General features: G+C 46.4%; 1 protein-coding gene across 4 annotated transcripts in view; it reads right to left on the bottom strand.

The window, feature by feature from the left end:
- The window catches only part of LATS2 (large tumor suppressor kinase 2), a 114,100-nt gene that overhangs the window by 46,841 nt on the left and 51,377 nt on the right, over window positions 1-15,882 (bottom strand). The window contains exons 1-2 of one of the 4 annotated variants that reach the window (XM_054015462.1): window positions 13,762-13,944; window positions 5,707-6,241 (exon numbers count right to left, since the gene is read on the bottom strand). The exons of 1 other annotated variant lie outside the window; for it this stretch is intronic. In XM_054015462.1, the coding sequence (XP_053871437.1) occupies window positions 5,707-6,045 (339 nt within the window). In that variant the 5' untranslated portion in view covers window positions 6,046-6,241; window positions 13,762-13,944. Of the gene's footprint in view, window positions 1-5,706; window positions 6,242-13,443; window positions 13,477-13,761; window positions 13,945-15,882 lie in introns of those variants that run through there. 2 more of the 4 variants (XM_054015463.1, XM_054015464.1) reach the window with 2 other exon arrangements.

Below are 15,882 nucleotides of genomic sequence, written 5' to 3'. Positions count from 1 at the left end.
GAATTCCAAGACCTCAGGGTAATAAAGATGACAAGATGGTCAGCTTGATACTCTTAGATATATTAGAGTTCCCACAAACATCTTTTATCTTTCCAATTCCTTGAAAGACACCATAATTAGAGTTTGAAGGGGAGAGCCGCCTGTAAGGTAATGTTCAGGTATTGGCAAAGCGTAGGAGGTGTGTGTTTTATTTCAGAGGCATTTATAAAGGTAAAGTGAGCTGTCAGAGATTTCTTACATCATGAATCACTGCTCACCGTAGACCATTGCACTGCATCATTTTTTAAGGGCACAGCATAAGAAAAATTCTGAATTACTGTTGTTAAGAATAAACTACATACACAAACTATAGCCAGGCATCTTCACCAAGTGAATCCCAGCCACCACTGAAGTAAAATAGAAGAGTTATTTAACAGTGTGTATTTACATGATTTAGAACAAGAAACAACGTTCTTATATCAGGGTTTTTTAAATTCTGAAGTATGGCAAGAAAAAACCTAGCCCCTTCAGGCTGATAGAATGCATCTGATCATATGCTCAATTGCACCTACTTGCTACAACTGCAAAACAATAATTGCCTTGCGTGATTCCAAGTGGCTTACTGATCTGCAAGAAGTCTCTCCACAACCTTTCTCCAGCGTTTCTCAGTGATTGGAAGCTACACTTTCAAGCCCAGCAAGTTTTGGGAATAGTATACAGAATAGCAGTGTTTTTTGACTACTGAGTAAGGTCATGCCTTTTGCTGTCAAGTTTTACAAGTTTTGAAACTATTTGATCTGAAATATTTGTGATTCCAACTCATATGCTATTTGTTTAAGTAATGTCTGCAACAGTCATTATTTAGCAAGAGTGACTCCATTTAACTGCCAGGATTGTAATTTGTTAAAAGGGTTATGGTTAATATAAAATAAAGTTAAGATCCAGGGTGAAATTCTAGATCCACTGAATTCAATAGCAAAGCTTCCATTGAGTTCAGTGGGACCAGGGTCTCACTCCCAATATCTTAAGCACCACCAACTCTGGAAATGGGCATATTGTGCCATTCAGAATCTGGGAATCTAAACTTCAATTTACAGTCATAGTGATGCACCCAACATCAGTTATTAATCAACTTTAATACTAACTCCATCTGAAAATCTCTTATCAGCTTTTTTTACAAGAGACACCTAAAATTACAGAAACATACATTTTTTTTTAATTTTGCATTTACTTCATTCATTTGATAGCACTTTATATATAGTTATTTTACTAATTCTCCAGCAGTCAATTTTCCCTTTTTGTCTTTCTTTCACACAGCAAGAGCAAAAATAAAGAAAACAAAACGTGATTGTGATCTAAAACTACTTTTAATTTTTTTTAATTGAACAAATGTCAACTTGATGGTACCCTTTTAAAAATGCATCATTTTGATTACCATCTTGTTTCCTTCCCCACACATGCTTGAATTCCAATACGATTTTAGCAGTGGGCCTCTCAAGACCTGAGAGCTAAAAACCCCTTGCTTTATGCTATCTGATGGCTTGAAAGCTCAACTTTCAAATGGTATTAACCATTTCTCTCCATCTCCATAGGTGCTGGAACTAGGCATACTGGGGGTGCTGCTGCACCTCCTGGCTTGAAGTGGTTTCCATCATATACAGGATTTTAGGGTTACCATTCGTCCGGATTCCCCCGGACATGTCCGGCTTTTTGAGCTAAAAATAGCGTCCGGGGGGAATTTGTAAATGTCCGGACTCCCCCCCCCCATGCAGAGCGTGCACAGCTAACAGGGCAGCCGGCCGGATGGTGCCACTTACATGGGGCTCCGACAGCCAGAGAGAGCCCCTCCTCCGCTTCCCCAGCAGCAGAGATCACTCCCTCCCTCCCTCCCTGCATTCGCAGATCGCCTCCGGCAGTCTGGAGCTCCTTCCCCGCTCCTCCTCCCCTGCTGCCCAGCATGCCGGGACGAGCGGCAGGGTAAGGGGGCCAGGGGGTCGGAGAAGGGGCAGAGAGGTTCTGGAGGGGGCAGTCAAGAGACGGGGGGGGGTCGGGAGTTCGGTGGGGGCTTTATGGGGAGGGGTGTGTGGATAAGGTTTTGGGCAGTCAGGGTACAGGTAGGGGGTAGGGTCCTGGGGGGGGCAGTTAGGGTGGGTGGGTGTCTTAGGAGGGGGCAGTTAGGGGACAAGGAACAGGGAGGCTTAGGTAGGGGGTGGGGTTCTGGAGGGCAGTTAGGAGCAGGGGTCCCAGGAGGGGGCAGTCAGGGGACAAGGAGCAGGGGGCGGGGCGGTTGGGAGTTCTGGGGGTGGGGCTGTCAGGGGGCAGGGGTGGGGAGAGGGATCGGAGCAGTCAAGGGACAGGGAGCAGAGGGGTTTCGATGGGTCGGGAGTTCGGGGGGGTGGCTGTCAGGGGTGGGGAGTGGTTGGATGAGGCATGGGAGTCCCAGGGGTCTATCAGGGGGTGGGGGTGTGGATAAGGGTTGGGGCAGTCAGGGTACAGGTAGGGGGTAAGGTCCTAGGGGGCCAGTTAGGATGGGGGGTGGGTCTCAGGAGGGGGCAGTCAGGGGACAAGAGGCAGGGAGGCTTAGGTAGGGGGTGGAGTCCTGGGGGGCAGTTAGGGGCGGGGGTCCCAGGAGGGGGCAGTCAGGGGACAAAGAGCGGGGGGAGGGTTGCGGGTTCTGAGGGGGGCGGGAAGTGGGAGGGAGTGGAAGGGGCAGGGACAGGGCTAGGGCAGGACGGGGGCGGGGCTTCTCCTGTCCTCTTTTTTGCTTGCTGAAATATGGTAACCCTACAGGATTTACAGTTTGCTTCAATGGCTCTCAGCACCCCCACTATACACATTGTTCCAGCACCCCAGTCCATTTGATGGGTGTGTTAATAACTGTTGCTAAACTGAAAACATACTACAGAGGTATCCAGTAGTGGACTTTAAAAAATTCCTTTTAGTACTGGTAGATTTTTTTCTAACACTGGTCCTGGCCCAGTGACCAGAAAGAATGAAAATGTTGATCTTTGCACCCTCAAGTATAGTCCAATGGAAGTACGGTTCCTCTGGAACACAACACCAAACCAAATCAGCCCAGATCTATTGTGAGAATGAAGTTCTTCAGACCATTATGATGAACATCACACAGCATTTAGGTGTTTTCAAAAACCACGTGGACACCTTAGATTAGATTTACTGATGGGAAATCACTGATTTCAGTTAAAGATCATTAAGTAGCTGGTTAGTATTTTATACAGTTAGCAGGAGTAGGCTTGCTGTATGGGAAAGTTAAGAGGGACCCTCCCACCCCCTATTGGGCCATTTAAGGCCCAGTGTTTTTCTATTTTTATAAAATCGTTTTCTAAATCCTTGTTTCCTGTGTATCTAGAATATTAGCTCCATCAATGGTTTGTTTAATTTTTTAAACTCACTCCTGGCATGGATTGGGAAAGTGGCATGGAACATCCTCCTGACTGGGCAAAGGCAGGAGAAACCACAACCTTTCTTTTCAGATGAGAAAAAAAACACTGCAAAATATGCATTCACCACCTCCAGATTAGACTCCATCTGGGCTGAACATGACTGCCACCAAGGAGCTATTTTCATGCCATGCACTTAAAGGCAGGAGTAAAAACACAAGCTTCACTGGCTATTTATTTGGTTGAATTTAGGGTCCTCATTTAAAGCAGTTAGCAGAGTCCAAGCTACCTCAAGGAACTCCCATCCATTCACAACCTTCCAAGACATCTATGCTTCATCTAGATTGGACCAGGTAAGATTATGGGATGCAGGGACAGAGCATTTTCAGAAACAGGACACCAGTTGTGGAATCCCTAACAGGAGATTATGTCAAATCCGACCCTGATGATGTTCAGATCAAACTGCCTTACTAATTTGATATGGCTGCCGCTAGTAATGGCATCTTCACAGGACCAAGCCACAACTGGGGAAACTGAATGGAAAGAAGTGAAACACAAGGAAGGAATCAGGGAGAGGAGGAAAAACCACAAACATGCACTCCAGGATCTAGGGAGCCTATGAGAAGATGAGCATTTAGAGCACAGTCAGAGCTGACTTTAATTGTTGTACAGCACTTCAGATCCCTCGTGCCAATATCTGAGACCTGGTATATAAAAATAGTTATAAAAAATTATATATACACAGTACACTACACTGAACTTCATGAAACATTTTTAGCTATAAGTCCCAAAGCATTCTGAAAGATAAGCAAGCATCCCTGTTTATAGATGAGTGAAGTGTGGTTAAATCAGAAAGTTTTAGAAGTCTGCACTCAAAAGCATGTGTGCATGATGTGTCTTTGTAATACACCCAATTTGTACGGGATCCCATTGTGCTCACTTAACCTTCACTCATTTATGTGCATCCAGTATTTGCATTCAGAAGTGCCATAGGAACTTCTGAGTGCAGACTTTTAAAAATGTAGGCCTTTGTGACACACAAGCTCACACTGGCAAGTCAGTGTCACATCCAGGAAGAGAACTCAATTCAGCATCTGAATCACTGTAACATCTAGTTGCTCCCCCTCAATCCTCCCATTATCATCTGGGTCTGCATCCTGTCTTCTCTCTACCCAACTTGTAGAACATAAGCTCACTGGTGCAGAGACTGTCTAAATCTCTCTGTCCTGTGCAGCTCCAAGTAAATGTTAATGGTTGTTATTATGAATTATTTGTCAAGCAACCTCCCCCTCCCCCCCCCCAGGGAAAGTTTTAAGAAGTTGATAGTCTTTGAAAGGTGCCTTGAAGGTCAGTAAATACAAGCGTTGATAGACAAGTAAGTGGAAATAAGGTTTGGAATCAAGGAACCATGGTTGAGAACACCTTGCCATTTAAATCAGGGGACTATAAAAACACAAGTGTTTCTCCTTGACGCACAAATGCCATTTGAGCATAAATCGTAAAAGATGGTTTCTCATGCAGCCAGGACTTGAACCAGAAACAGAGCTTTATAAGTCAAAACCAACACCTCAAATTGTACCCACACACAAATGGGAAGATGATGCCAACTCCAGAGCACATATGTAAAATAATTCCAATGAAAGATACTGTTTAACACAGAAATAGCTACACTATGTACCCTCCACCCCCACACAACCCTTCCGTAAACCTGGCTATGCAACAGTGGACATATTTCAGTTAAGGAGCCAGACATAGTCCCTTTCGTCTGGTTGCTTCTGAAAGTCAATGAGACTTGGGGTGTAAGTCACTAAGGGTAAAATTTTCAAAAGCACTTAAGTCTCTGACAGCTAACTCCTAGCCAAGTCACAGTATGGCCAAACACTGAGCTAAAGCATTGAACTGCACTGCCCAGTTCTGATGAAACAGATGAACAGCTGAGTGTCATATATGTCTTTCAGGCACCCCAGCACACATCCTATTATTACTCCTACTGTGCCCATAGACACACCAATAAGATAAATGACAGAAGTGACAGAACAGAAACCTATGGGATCCCATGACAGCCCATGGGACAGATTAACGGCCATCCAATGCTACCCACTGAAACTACTCAAAGGAAGGAACAGATCCACTCAACAATAAGTCATCTACCCTACTAAAGCCTCCAGCAGCAACCATACTTAATGGCCAACAGCAGCAAAGGCAGTTGACACTAGAAGAATCAACATTTCCTTGGGTCAACCACCAGCTGATATAATTTCCGTAGATTTACATATACGTCCTGTAAACCCAGTGTAACATTCCTTCCCCCCAAATTCATACGTACCTGATCACAGCCTACATTCACCAATTCCTGCAGCATCTGCCTATTTACTTCTGTAGATGCTGAGGTGCCTGACTCATTAGCAAAAGGCAACAAAGAATATCTGATTTCTCGTAGTGCTTTCTGATAAGGTCCAAACTTGGCTGTTGATCTCATTTGCTGCTGCCTGGCAGCATCTTTCCCTATTAAAATTTTAGGGTCCAGAGAAGTTTCACTGCCTGGTCCAACAGGTAATCCCTGACCTGACGATTTGGAAGGCTGCTTTAAACCTTCACGAATCTCTTGTAATCTTTGCCTGCTGTTTCCAGAATAAGTTGTAGCAGGAAAAGTCTTTGGCCTCATTGTTAATCCAGTTTTTTTTCAGCATAAATACAATCTTCTTTCTTTTTAGAATAAAGTAGTTTTAAAATAAGTGTTCCTCTCTTGATGATCCTTAAACAAATAGTTTCCACTCAATGTTTTAGTTCAGTTCACAATCTTCATGGCTCCTACAGAGAATGAAAAACCCAGGAATCATCATTGTGCAGACTGTTTGTACCTGAAACAGAAAAGAAAATATAAACTTAGTCTCACAGAATTTTCTGCCTGTTTTAAATGGTTTGCCACTTAAGGGACTTCAACATGACGACAATGACGGTTTAACCAGTGAAAGCAGTAGAACCAGAAAGCAGTAGAACCTGACTATACCAGTCCTCAAAGCTGAACATAATTTAATAAATTTCACTTATCTGTTTTCCATTCAAGGATCTCAAAGTTGACAAGAACTGGTCAACATTTTTCAGGTAAATGTAAAATGAACTTTTTTAGAAATTAAATTTTCACAGAAAAGAGTTATTTCCCTGGAAAGTTTTGGTTTTCAAAAACCAAAAATATTTTCAGTTTTCAAAAACTGACAACCAACAACCTAAAACTTTAAAAATCTCACTGTATTTAAAAAGCTTGGTGGCAAGTTTCCTGTACAGCTGCATAACTAAAAACAGGCCAAATCTATCTTTTATTTCATAGCTAGTGAAGGGTATATTCATGCTGAGGCTTTGTATGTCAAGATCTTGCCTGAAGAAAAGTTCTTGTTTGTCTTACAATAGCTGAGTTATAAATCCCAGAAAAGGAGATTTATAATGGCAATACTGACAACTCTAACTATAGCATTTCCTACTATTTCAAAACCAAGGTCAGCAGCAACAAGACATTCTGACATTCCACTGTAACATCTAAATAAATCTTGAAGATGAAGAACTTTACTCTCCTTGAGTAATACCTTTCTCTACTGAGTCAGGTACAACTTAGTGTGAGTAACTAATCTGATTCTTGCAGTGTAGGGTTTTTGCATACTAATCTTGAGCAAAGGTGGCCGAATCTAAATTAAGATGAGTAGTGACAAAGAATAAAAATCCTAATCTGGAAACAAAAAAAGACTGCTAGCTTGTCAATCACAAGTATGCTTACTCTGACACAGGGAAGGACACTCAATTCAGTTTCTGAGCTCTTTGGTGGGGTGTTTGTATCATCATATGTCTTTATATAATGCTTAGCACAATGAGGCTCTGACCCTGATGGGGGTCTGCTGCCATTACCATAATAATAAATATTAAATAGAATATTCAAAAGAAGATTAAAAGATCCACCACACTACTGAAACTGCTTCCACACCTCTGCAGCTGCTACCATTTGGCTGAAAGTTTTAGCCCCAAAAGGAGAGTTCTTCCATAAAGATTATAATCCATCATTTTCACATGCTTATATCAAAGTGCCAACAGACCCTTAACTCTAACTTCTGCTATTGTGAAAACTATAGTATTTCTCATCTTGAGCTGGCTGCCAAAAGAGTACTGTCAGAGCTTTAAATCAAATGTGTCCTTTAACTTTGCTCACTGTTCCCCAATTTAGGGACCAATGGAACCATCACAGAGCTTGGAGAACATTTGCAGATTTACACCATACATCCTCATCACCCATCGTGCTGGGCCACTATCCTGAAGGCCAAAGGGGTCTGGACAAGTCTATCTTTGAAGCCCAACATCACTCCCTAATTGGCAGAGGGTTCATTGCTGAGTGACATAAACTAGGAGGACTCAGCACGGAACAGAACACAGTGGCGCCACACCATACACCAAGCCACAGCTCACTTTGAGGAGAACAGACGTGCTCATGAGACAGAAAAGCAACAAAGGAGGAAAGAAAGGACACAACAGTCAACTATGTCTCCTCCAAGATCACACCTGTCACTTCTGTGGGAAAATCTGCAGAGCACGAATTGGGCTCCTCAACCACCTAAAAACCCACCAATGAACCCCTGTGGCAGACATCATCCTCGCATCGAGGGATAGCGAAGATAACATAAAGCCTTTCCTCTTAACCATGGGCTGAACCCTTTTAAAATGGGAAAATAGGATAGTGGAATCAAATCCAAGTCTCCAGTACGACTGTGCATCTCTTTAAACAGAGGCAGCACTAACTAATATGTTAAATTATCATACAGGAGTAACATCCTTACATAATGTGTCACATGCCCCTCTGGCGGCTAATACACACAGAAGATAGCCTATTACACTTATCGTCTAGAATTACACATTAGTTCAAATGGTAGACTTTGGTGCTAAAGGTCCTAGGTTTGAACCCTGATAATGATCCATGGTAGGTTATCACTATCTAAACATTTTTTTGTTAAAAATTTAAATAAAAAAAATGTGCCTTAGTGGTTAGCCAGATGACCTAGTACCAGACTCAGGGATACACTATACGAGAGCTGGATTCAACCTGAGATCTCAAACTCTTTGTCCCCCAATTCTTGGTGGTGTCCTGCAATCCTTAATAATAAGTTGTTTGTGTCTAAGTCTGCAATTAATGGTGAGAGGAAGTTTGTGATGACAAAAAGGGTTAAAGCTACGCATCCATACTGTGACATTTCCTCCTAAACAACAATTCAATCATCAGTTAGCAACAAATCCTGCTCAGACACACACAGTGTGGCTGCCAACGCAGTCAGGGTCGTGGGGAAGTGCATGCAGGTTTCTGAGGGTAAGATTTGGTCCCCCTAATGTGATAATAGCAGCTAAAATGGACTTTAATAAATAAAAGGCACTTAAACAATATTATTGAAGCCATTTTAGGAATACACCATAACTAAATAGCATTTCATAGATGAAAATTACACTTACAGTCCAATTTATTACCCGGTGTTTCCTTTCCCTTTCCTGACAGCAGCAGACACCGTATGTCTGGGTTTAGGAGAAAGAACAAACAAGGACTTCTCTCAGACCCGGTGCCAGTGTTCAGGCATGGGATGTGATAGAGAGGAATGCAATTCCTCCAACTCCTTGCAACCCAAGAATTGGCCTCTTGCTTACACAACATGTCTCCCTGAAAGAAGCTTTGTGGCCCATGATCCAAAGCATGATTCTAATAATGCTGGGTCAAGTCAGCTGGCAACTTCTTGAGCTTTCTTTCTGTTTTAGCAGCATTAACTAACTGAGTGATCAGCATTACATTTACAGTATGAATGAGAATAGCAACAACAGCCACCAGATAACTGTAAATGTGTTTTATATTTTCCAGCAGAAAGAAAAGTTAACTTAGTAGGCATGATATGCCGAGTATTGGAATAGCATTTAAATATTACAGATCTGCAAAGGAAACCAAATTGTCCATGACCTTCATAAATGGTGGACTTAGCTGTGCTGTACTTTTTTAAAAACCACAGAATTAAATATCAAAAATATCAATTTATATTTATAAGCATGTCTGTACAGCTTGTACTATCCCAATTTTGAAAATTCATGATCCTTCTAACATTCAACCTGTCTTTGAAATGAGTGTCCACCTCACGCCCCTACAATCACGAGTAATCATTTTGCAAAATTATTTGTTTTAAATCATTCTGATTAAACACCATTAAGCTTTTCAAATAATTTCTGCCCATTACTAAATTACAATACCCCAAAATTAAAAAGTTAGGGTTACCTTCATTACAGCAAGTTAGAACAATTTTTGTAGAGTTGAGGTTTTTTTTTTTAAGTTGACAAATACTGACAGAGGTTGTGGTAGTAGACAAACAAACAGATACATTGAATTTAAACTATATTCCCCAGGCAGGTATTCCGGACAATGCATGGCATAACAAATTAAAATACAATGAAAAAGCTACCATCATTAATATGCAAAATAAAAAAGTAATGATGGTGTCTTAATACGAAAAGGAGGAGGAGAGGAAAAAAGTTCTAAATGTGTCATAATAAGAATGGTCACCAAAAACCTTTTAAATGGAAAAGTAATGAGGTGTTTTATAGAAGAAATGAACTGAAATAATTTTCAGGGGATAGAAAGTTCCATTCTCCAAAGACCCAACAACAAAGATACAAGCCCCTAACAATTTAAGGTGAGAAGGCAGAATCCCTAAAAGACACAGGTGTGGTCAGAGCAAAAGTAGAATAAGCCTCAAGGAGGAGAGCTCACAATACTTTAAAATAGTAAGTTATTATTAAGCAATAAAAGCCACTTTAAAAATCATCTGTTCCATCTTCAAATTAGTCTGACTGTTAACACGTCAAAGGTGGCAAATGTAGAGAGTGCAGGACAGGTATAATAGGATTGTGGTTGTTCACGCCAATGAGAAAAAACAACAGACCACGCTGCTGAATTCTGAACAAGCTGCAAATGACAGGAATGCCCTTCTGTGAGCCCTCTAAAAAGGTAGCAATAACAACACCTTGCTATCCCAAGGGCACAGAATACTACTGTCATAAACTAAATCAGATGCAAGCATCACAACTGAAAAATACCTCTTTGTGCCACATGGCTTTTCTGGAAAGGGTGTGATGAAAAGCAACACCAAGATTCTTAACCTCACTCATCGCCTTTCAGTCAATCCCCTCAACCAGCAGGAATAAAAACAGGGAGCAAGAGTAACCAATGACAAGACTTCTGTTTGACCAGGGCTAAATACAAGCTAGTTCTGACATATACAGCTGACAATACTGTTCAAGTATTCCTCCAGAGCAGAGACCAAATCTGCATTGTCAACAAATGAGGCAGAGCTGTGTATCATCCACTGAATTAATTAATCCCCAGAGCCATATAGAAATAGGGGGCTCTAGTGTTGACAAGGTATTGCTGAATAGCCCCACATCGAAAACACACAAGCTGATGGGTTATCACTTTTGCTGGCCTATCTATCCAAGAAGGGCATGTCCACACTACCCTCCTGTCAGTGCTGCGTGTTCTCACCAGGAGTGCTTCCACCGACTTAAGAGGGGCAGTGCTGGAGGCTGCCCCTCCCTCCCCAGGCTCTTGGCTCTCCACTGCAGCTGGGCTCCCAGTTCTGAGCTCAGCATCAGGCAGATCCCGGGATCAGGAAGCTAAGAGCCCAGCAGGGAGGGGGCAGCAGGGCTTCCAGTGGCAGGGAGAGGGGAACCAAGAGCCAGGGGGCAGCTGGTCTCCTGGTGCCAGGGAGTGAGGAATCAAGAGCCGGGGTGAAGAGAGGAAGCCGGGCTCCGGGGAACCGAGGGGGGGGAGCTGGGGTCCAGGCAGTGGGGAGCCAAGAGCCAGGGGAAGGGGGACATCTGCTCTCCTGGCGGTGGGGAGCCGAGAGTTCGGGGGGGGGAGGGGTAAGGAGGGGAGACCTGTGCTTCCGGCAGCAGGGAATCCAGGCAGCAGCTGGGCTAGGAGCTGGGGAAGCTGGGCCCCAAGCAGGGCAGATGCAGCCTGGCTGGGAAAGGGGAGCCTGGGAGGCAGCCTGGCTATAGCTGAGCACCCACCTGCCCCAGTGACAGCCTAGTTTTCTTGTAAATTTCACAGCTCCATCATGGAGCCCTGAAATTGACAAGAATGACAGCCAGCAGCTAATGTAAGTAACAGTGTCTACACAAACACTGTGTCGCCTTAACCACACGGACATGAGCCCTACGCATCTCGTGGAGACGGAGTTATTATGTTGATGTAACAGGGCACTTACATCGGCAGGAGGAAGACTGTAGTGTGTACACTGACATAATTAGGTCACCTAATGCTGTAGTGTAGACCAAGCCCAGGTATCTAAACCAGCTCCCTTGGAACTTTTACTCCACCTTCCGAGTAAAATCCAATAAAAAAAGCCAGATGCTGGTTCATCTGAGCTGGATCCGTATGTACGTTGATACAAACTCCTGCCAAACACAGTGGCTCATGACTTCTTTTTTTGGAGATGAATCCTGGGTGGAGGGAGGGGTCATCACCCATATACCAAAATCCCCATGTGTCATGCCCTAGGTACAGGTGCCCTGCCTACTTTCTTATGGCCATTCTCTCTTTCATTCCTTTGTCTTCATTTCCCGCACCCTTCTCTTCTTGTTTTTTCTTGCTATTCTTATTCATTGTTGCTCTGGGGTTTTTTGCCCAGAAGTCCCCAGATACATGCTTCAAAGAGCTCACATATTTACCCTAAGAAAGAGAAAGTTAAGGGGTGACTGGATTAGTCTTGGAGTACAAATATTTAATAATGACCTCTTCAATCTAGCAAAGAAAGGTGTATCACAATCCAATGGTGTAAATTTAAACTTGATTGAAAATAAAGTATACTTTTTTTAACAGTGAGAATATTAACCATTGGAAAAATTTATCAAGGGACATGGTGGAATCTCCATCACTGAAGTGACCCAATATCCACAGTTAATTTGTACAGAGACCACAACCTCTTTAGGCAAGGTGCTGTGGGGAGAGCCCACCCCAAAGTATCATCAAACCTACCACACATTTCTACTCCACTTTCCTTAGCTGTCAAGCAGGAAATGGAGGGCGCCCAGAGGCCACGAGGACGGGCTCAGTCAAAGCTGGGAGAGCTCCGGGATGTAAGCGTTACACTCCGAGCAGGTGGGACGTGGAAAGAGTCTGTTTGGAAACGCAGCCCCCCACCCCCGGGAAAAGAGCCAGGCACGTCCTCCCCAGAGCGACAAGCCACCAGCCTGCTGCTATTTGGGGTAGGGGAGAGTCAGCTGGGGGCACCGAGGCCTAAGTGCGTGTCCGAGGCGGCCGGCAGGGGCCTCTCCCGGGCCGGGCTGTCACGTTCATGTCTGCTCCAGAGGCAGCGCTCGGGAAAATGTCGGAAAGCAACTGTGGAGCGCGGCTGCCAAGGGGGGCCACGTTCCCCGGCTGCCCTCGGGCCCGGGACAGAGCGAGCCCCCGGGCCCAGCGCTGCCGCTCACACACCAAGGGACCCCGGCCGCCCGCTCCGCTCAGACGCTCGCTCCGGCCGGCGCCCAACTTGCTCCAAAGTTTTCTCGTCCCTTTTCTTCGGCGCGGACCGGAGCGCGGGGACGGGCCCGAGTCCGGTTCAGCCCCGGCCACCGGGGCACGGCGCCCGGCGTTCCCCGCAAGCAGAGCGCGCACTCAGCGGCGGCTGAGCCACCCGCCGGGCCCCGGAGCCCCTTCCCTGGTTACCCCAGGGAGCTGCAAGCCCCCGACCCCTAGAGCCGCCGCCTCCACACAGGCACTGGCCGCGGCTCTTCCCTTCCGCCCGCCGGGAAGAACCGACTCCCCGCAAGCCACCTCCGCCGAGAACTTCTGCTCCCCGCCCCTGGATCCGGTTCTTCGCCACCCTCCCGGGGTGGGGTCGGGAGCCCTCAGCTGCCCCTGCCCACCTCGAAGACACTTGCACTTAGGGTGACCAGATGTCCCGATTATTGGGTCCTTTTCTTATATAGGCTCCTATTGCCCCCCACCCCCTGTCCCAATTGTTCACATTTGCTGTCTGGTCAGTGGTCACCCTACTTGCACTCAGTCCTGCTTGTCGCCCAGCAAGGGCTGGCTGGGTCCTGCTCTTCCTCGCCAGTCCCCCAGGTGACTCCTACCCCCACCCCAGCACAGGCGCGCGCGCCCTCTCTGGGTCCTGCCTTTGCCTCGCTCCAGGGAGCACCGACTCCCCCAGCCTCGCCCCGCAGCCCGTGCCGCTCCGGGGCGCGCTCTGCTGCTGCTACCGGGACCCCCGGGACAAGCGCACCCGCCGCGCTGCCCTGAGTGAACCTGAGTAGCCTCTGTGCAGGGGCGAGCTGCGGGCCCGTCCCCGGGGAGTCCCCGCCCCGTCCTCACCTCCAGTCCCGGGGGGAGCCGGGGGACAAAGTGCCGAGCCCCCGCGTCGCCCGTCTCGCTGTGCAGTCGGAGTCAGGGAGCAGCGCCCAGGCCGTTCCCGGCGCGTCTCTGCCGGCGGTGCCGCTCGCTCCCCATCTTCTCCGTCCCCGTCCCGGGCTCCGAGTGCGGCAGCGGCAGGACACAGTTGGGACATTCGCTACATTGTTAGCATTCCATTCGCGTCACGTGACCCGGGCTCGCGTCATTCCAGCCCCCCTCCCTTCACATACCAGCGGGGGGAGGGGCTTCTGCCGCCCGATCAGCAAGCGCGGGGCGGGGCCCTGGCGCCGCCCGACTGGGGCTGGAGCCCGCTGCTGTGTCGCGGAGGGGCGAGAATTCCCCTGGGCACTGAGGCTGTAGGGGGAGCCAGGGGCTGGTGCCTGTGACATCCCGATTTCCTTTGTCCTCTTCCATACACGGACCATCCCTCCCGGAAACTGTGTGTGCAGCCACCTTAGCAAGTTCTTCTCAACCTAGCTGACTTTCAGTTACAGACAGGGCCCAGCTGCAAAGTTCGGGTCTAGAGCTGAATTTCCCCAAAGTTCCTAGCTGTTAGGATTATGGTTTCTGAGTCTGGCCATCATAGAGAGAGCAGCTGGCACACTCTGTCTGCCTGCTTGGCCCTGGCCTTTGTGCTTGAGACTCTGGTTTGATTGGGAATCTTGGGGTCCTTCAGTGCCAGGCAGGGCTGCCCAGAGGATTCAGGGGGCCTGGGGCAAAGCAATTTTGGGGGGCCCTTCCATAAAAAAAAAGTTGCAATACTATAGAATACTAGGTTTCAGAGTAGCAGCCGTGTTAGTCTGTATCCGCAAAAAGAACAGGAGTACTTGTGGCACCTTAGAGACTAACAAATTTATTAGAGCATAAGCTTTCGTGGACTACAGCCCACTATATTCTCGTGGGGGCCCCTGTGGGGCCTGGGGCAAATTGCCCCACTTGCCCCTTCCCCTCCCCCCCGGGCAGCCGAGCCCTGTCCAAAATGGCATTGGACAGAAGAGGGGTAGAAAAAAGGGATAGGTCCAGTTTAAGATGGCTGTGAAGAAGAATGAGGGTCTGGCCCACCCCTGGAATTCTGCCTACTGGGAACTTGCTGGAAAACAGTCTAATGTGAACTGGAGACCTATTCTTGTCTGGGGTCACATAGTGGACAATATATAATTCTCCCAGTTCAATAAATAGCAACTTATGTTAAGGTTTAGTTTATTCTCTTGTCATGGCACAGAGAAGTCTTGGGCCTTGGCTACACTGGCAATTCACAGCGCTGCACTTGCTGCGCTCAGGGGTGTGAAAAAACACCCCCCCTGAGCGCAGTGAGTGCAGTGCTGTAAAGCGCCAGTGTAATCAGCGCCTGCAGCACTACACGCTCTCTCGCAGCGCTGCAAGCTATTCCCCTCGGAGAGGCGGAGTACTTGCAGCGCTGCGAGAGAGCTCTCGCAGCGCTGGCGGCGCGACTACGCTGGCGGCAGCGCTGTGAATCCGCAAGTGTAGCCAAGGCCTTGGAAACAGGTGTTGGGAGGAGACAAAGCAATCTTAGGCTTTTCAGTTTTCACTTGAGGTAGATATGGATCAAACGTTCACAGTTTGAATTCAACCCCATTACAGAGCTAACGGTCAGCCATGAAGTGTGTATCTGATCATGCCTCCTACAAGTGCTAGAGTTTTTGCATTTGGGATTCCTGTTTAGTTTAGTCCATTATAGAGACCTGACACCAAGTTCTGATAGAGATCCAAATTCTCCTAAAACACTGAGGTGTTTCACTTTGGAGATTTGGTTCAGGCCCATCAAAACTGTCTTTTTATGGCATTGTGGCGAATATGGACATTATAATAATCAAAGTAGTAATAAAAATAGAATTAAACGAATCCTGCAGTCCTGTTGCAAAGTTCAAGGGAGACTTCTTCATTCTGGATTTACTTTAAAGGCAGTGTTTTAAAGTCTCTTCTGGGGAGGAAGGATTTTGCTCTGCATGTGTATGTTTAAGGGCCAGTCCTGCAAATACTTAAGCACATGGGTAACATTACTAATGTCAGTGGTTCCACTGATTTGAATGGAATTATTTGCATATATAAAGTTAAGTTTGT

This window comes from Malaclemys terrapin, chromosome 1 (genome assembly GCF_027887155.1).
Source record: "Malaclemys terrapin pileata isolate rMalTer1 chromosome 1, rMalTer1.hap1, whole genome shotgun sequence".
NCBI lineage: Eukaryota > Metazoa > Chordata > Testudines > Emydidae > Malaclemys > Malaclemys terrapin.
This window is presented reverse-complemented; position numbering and strand designations above follow the sequence as displayed.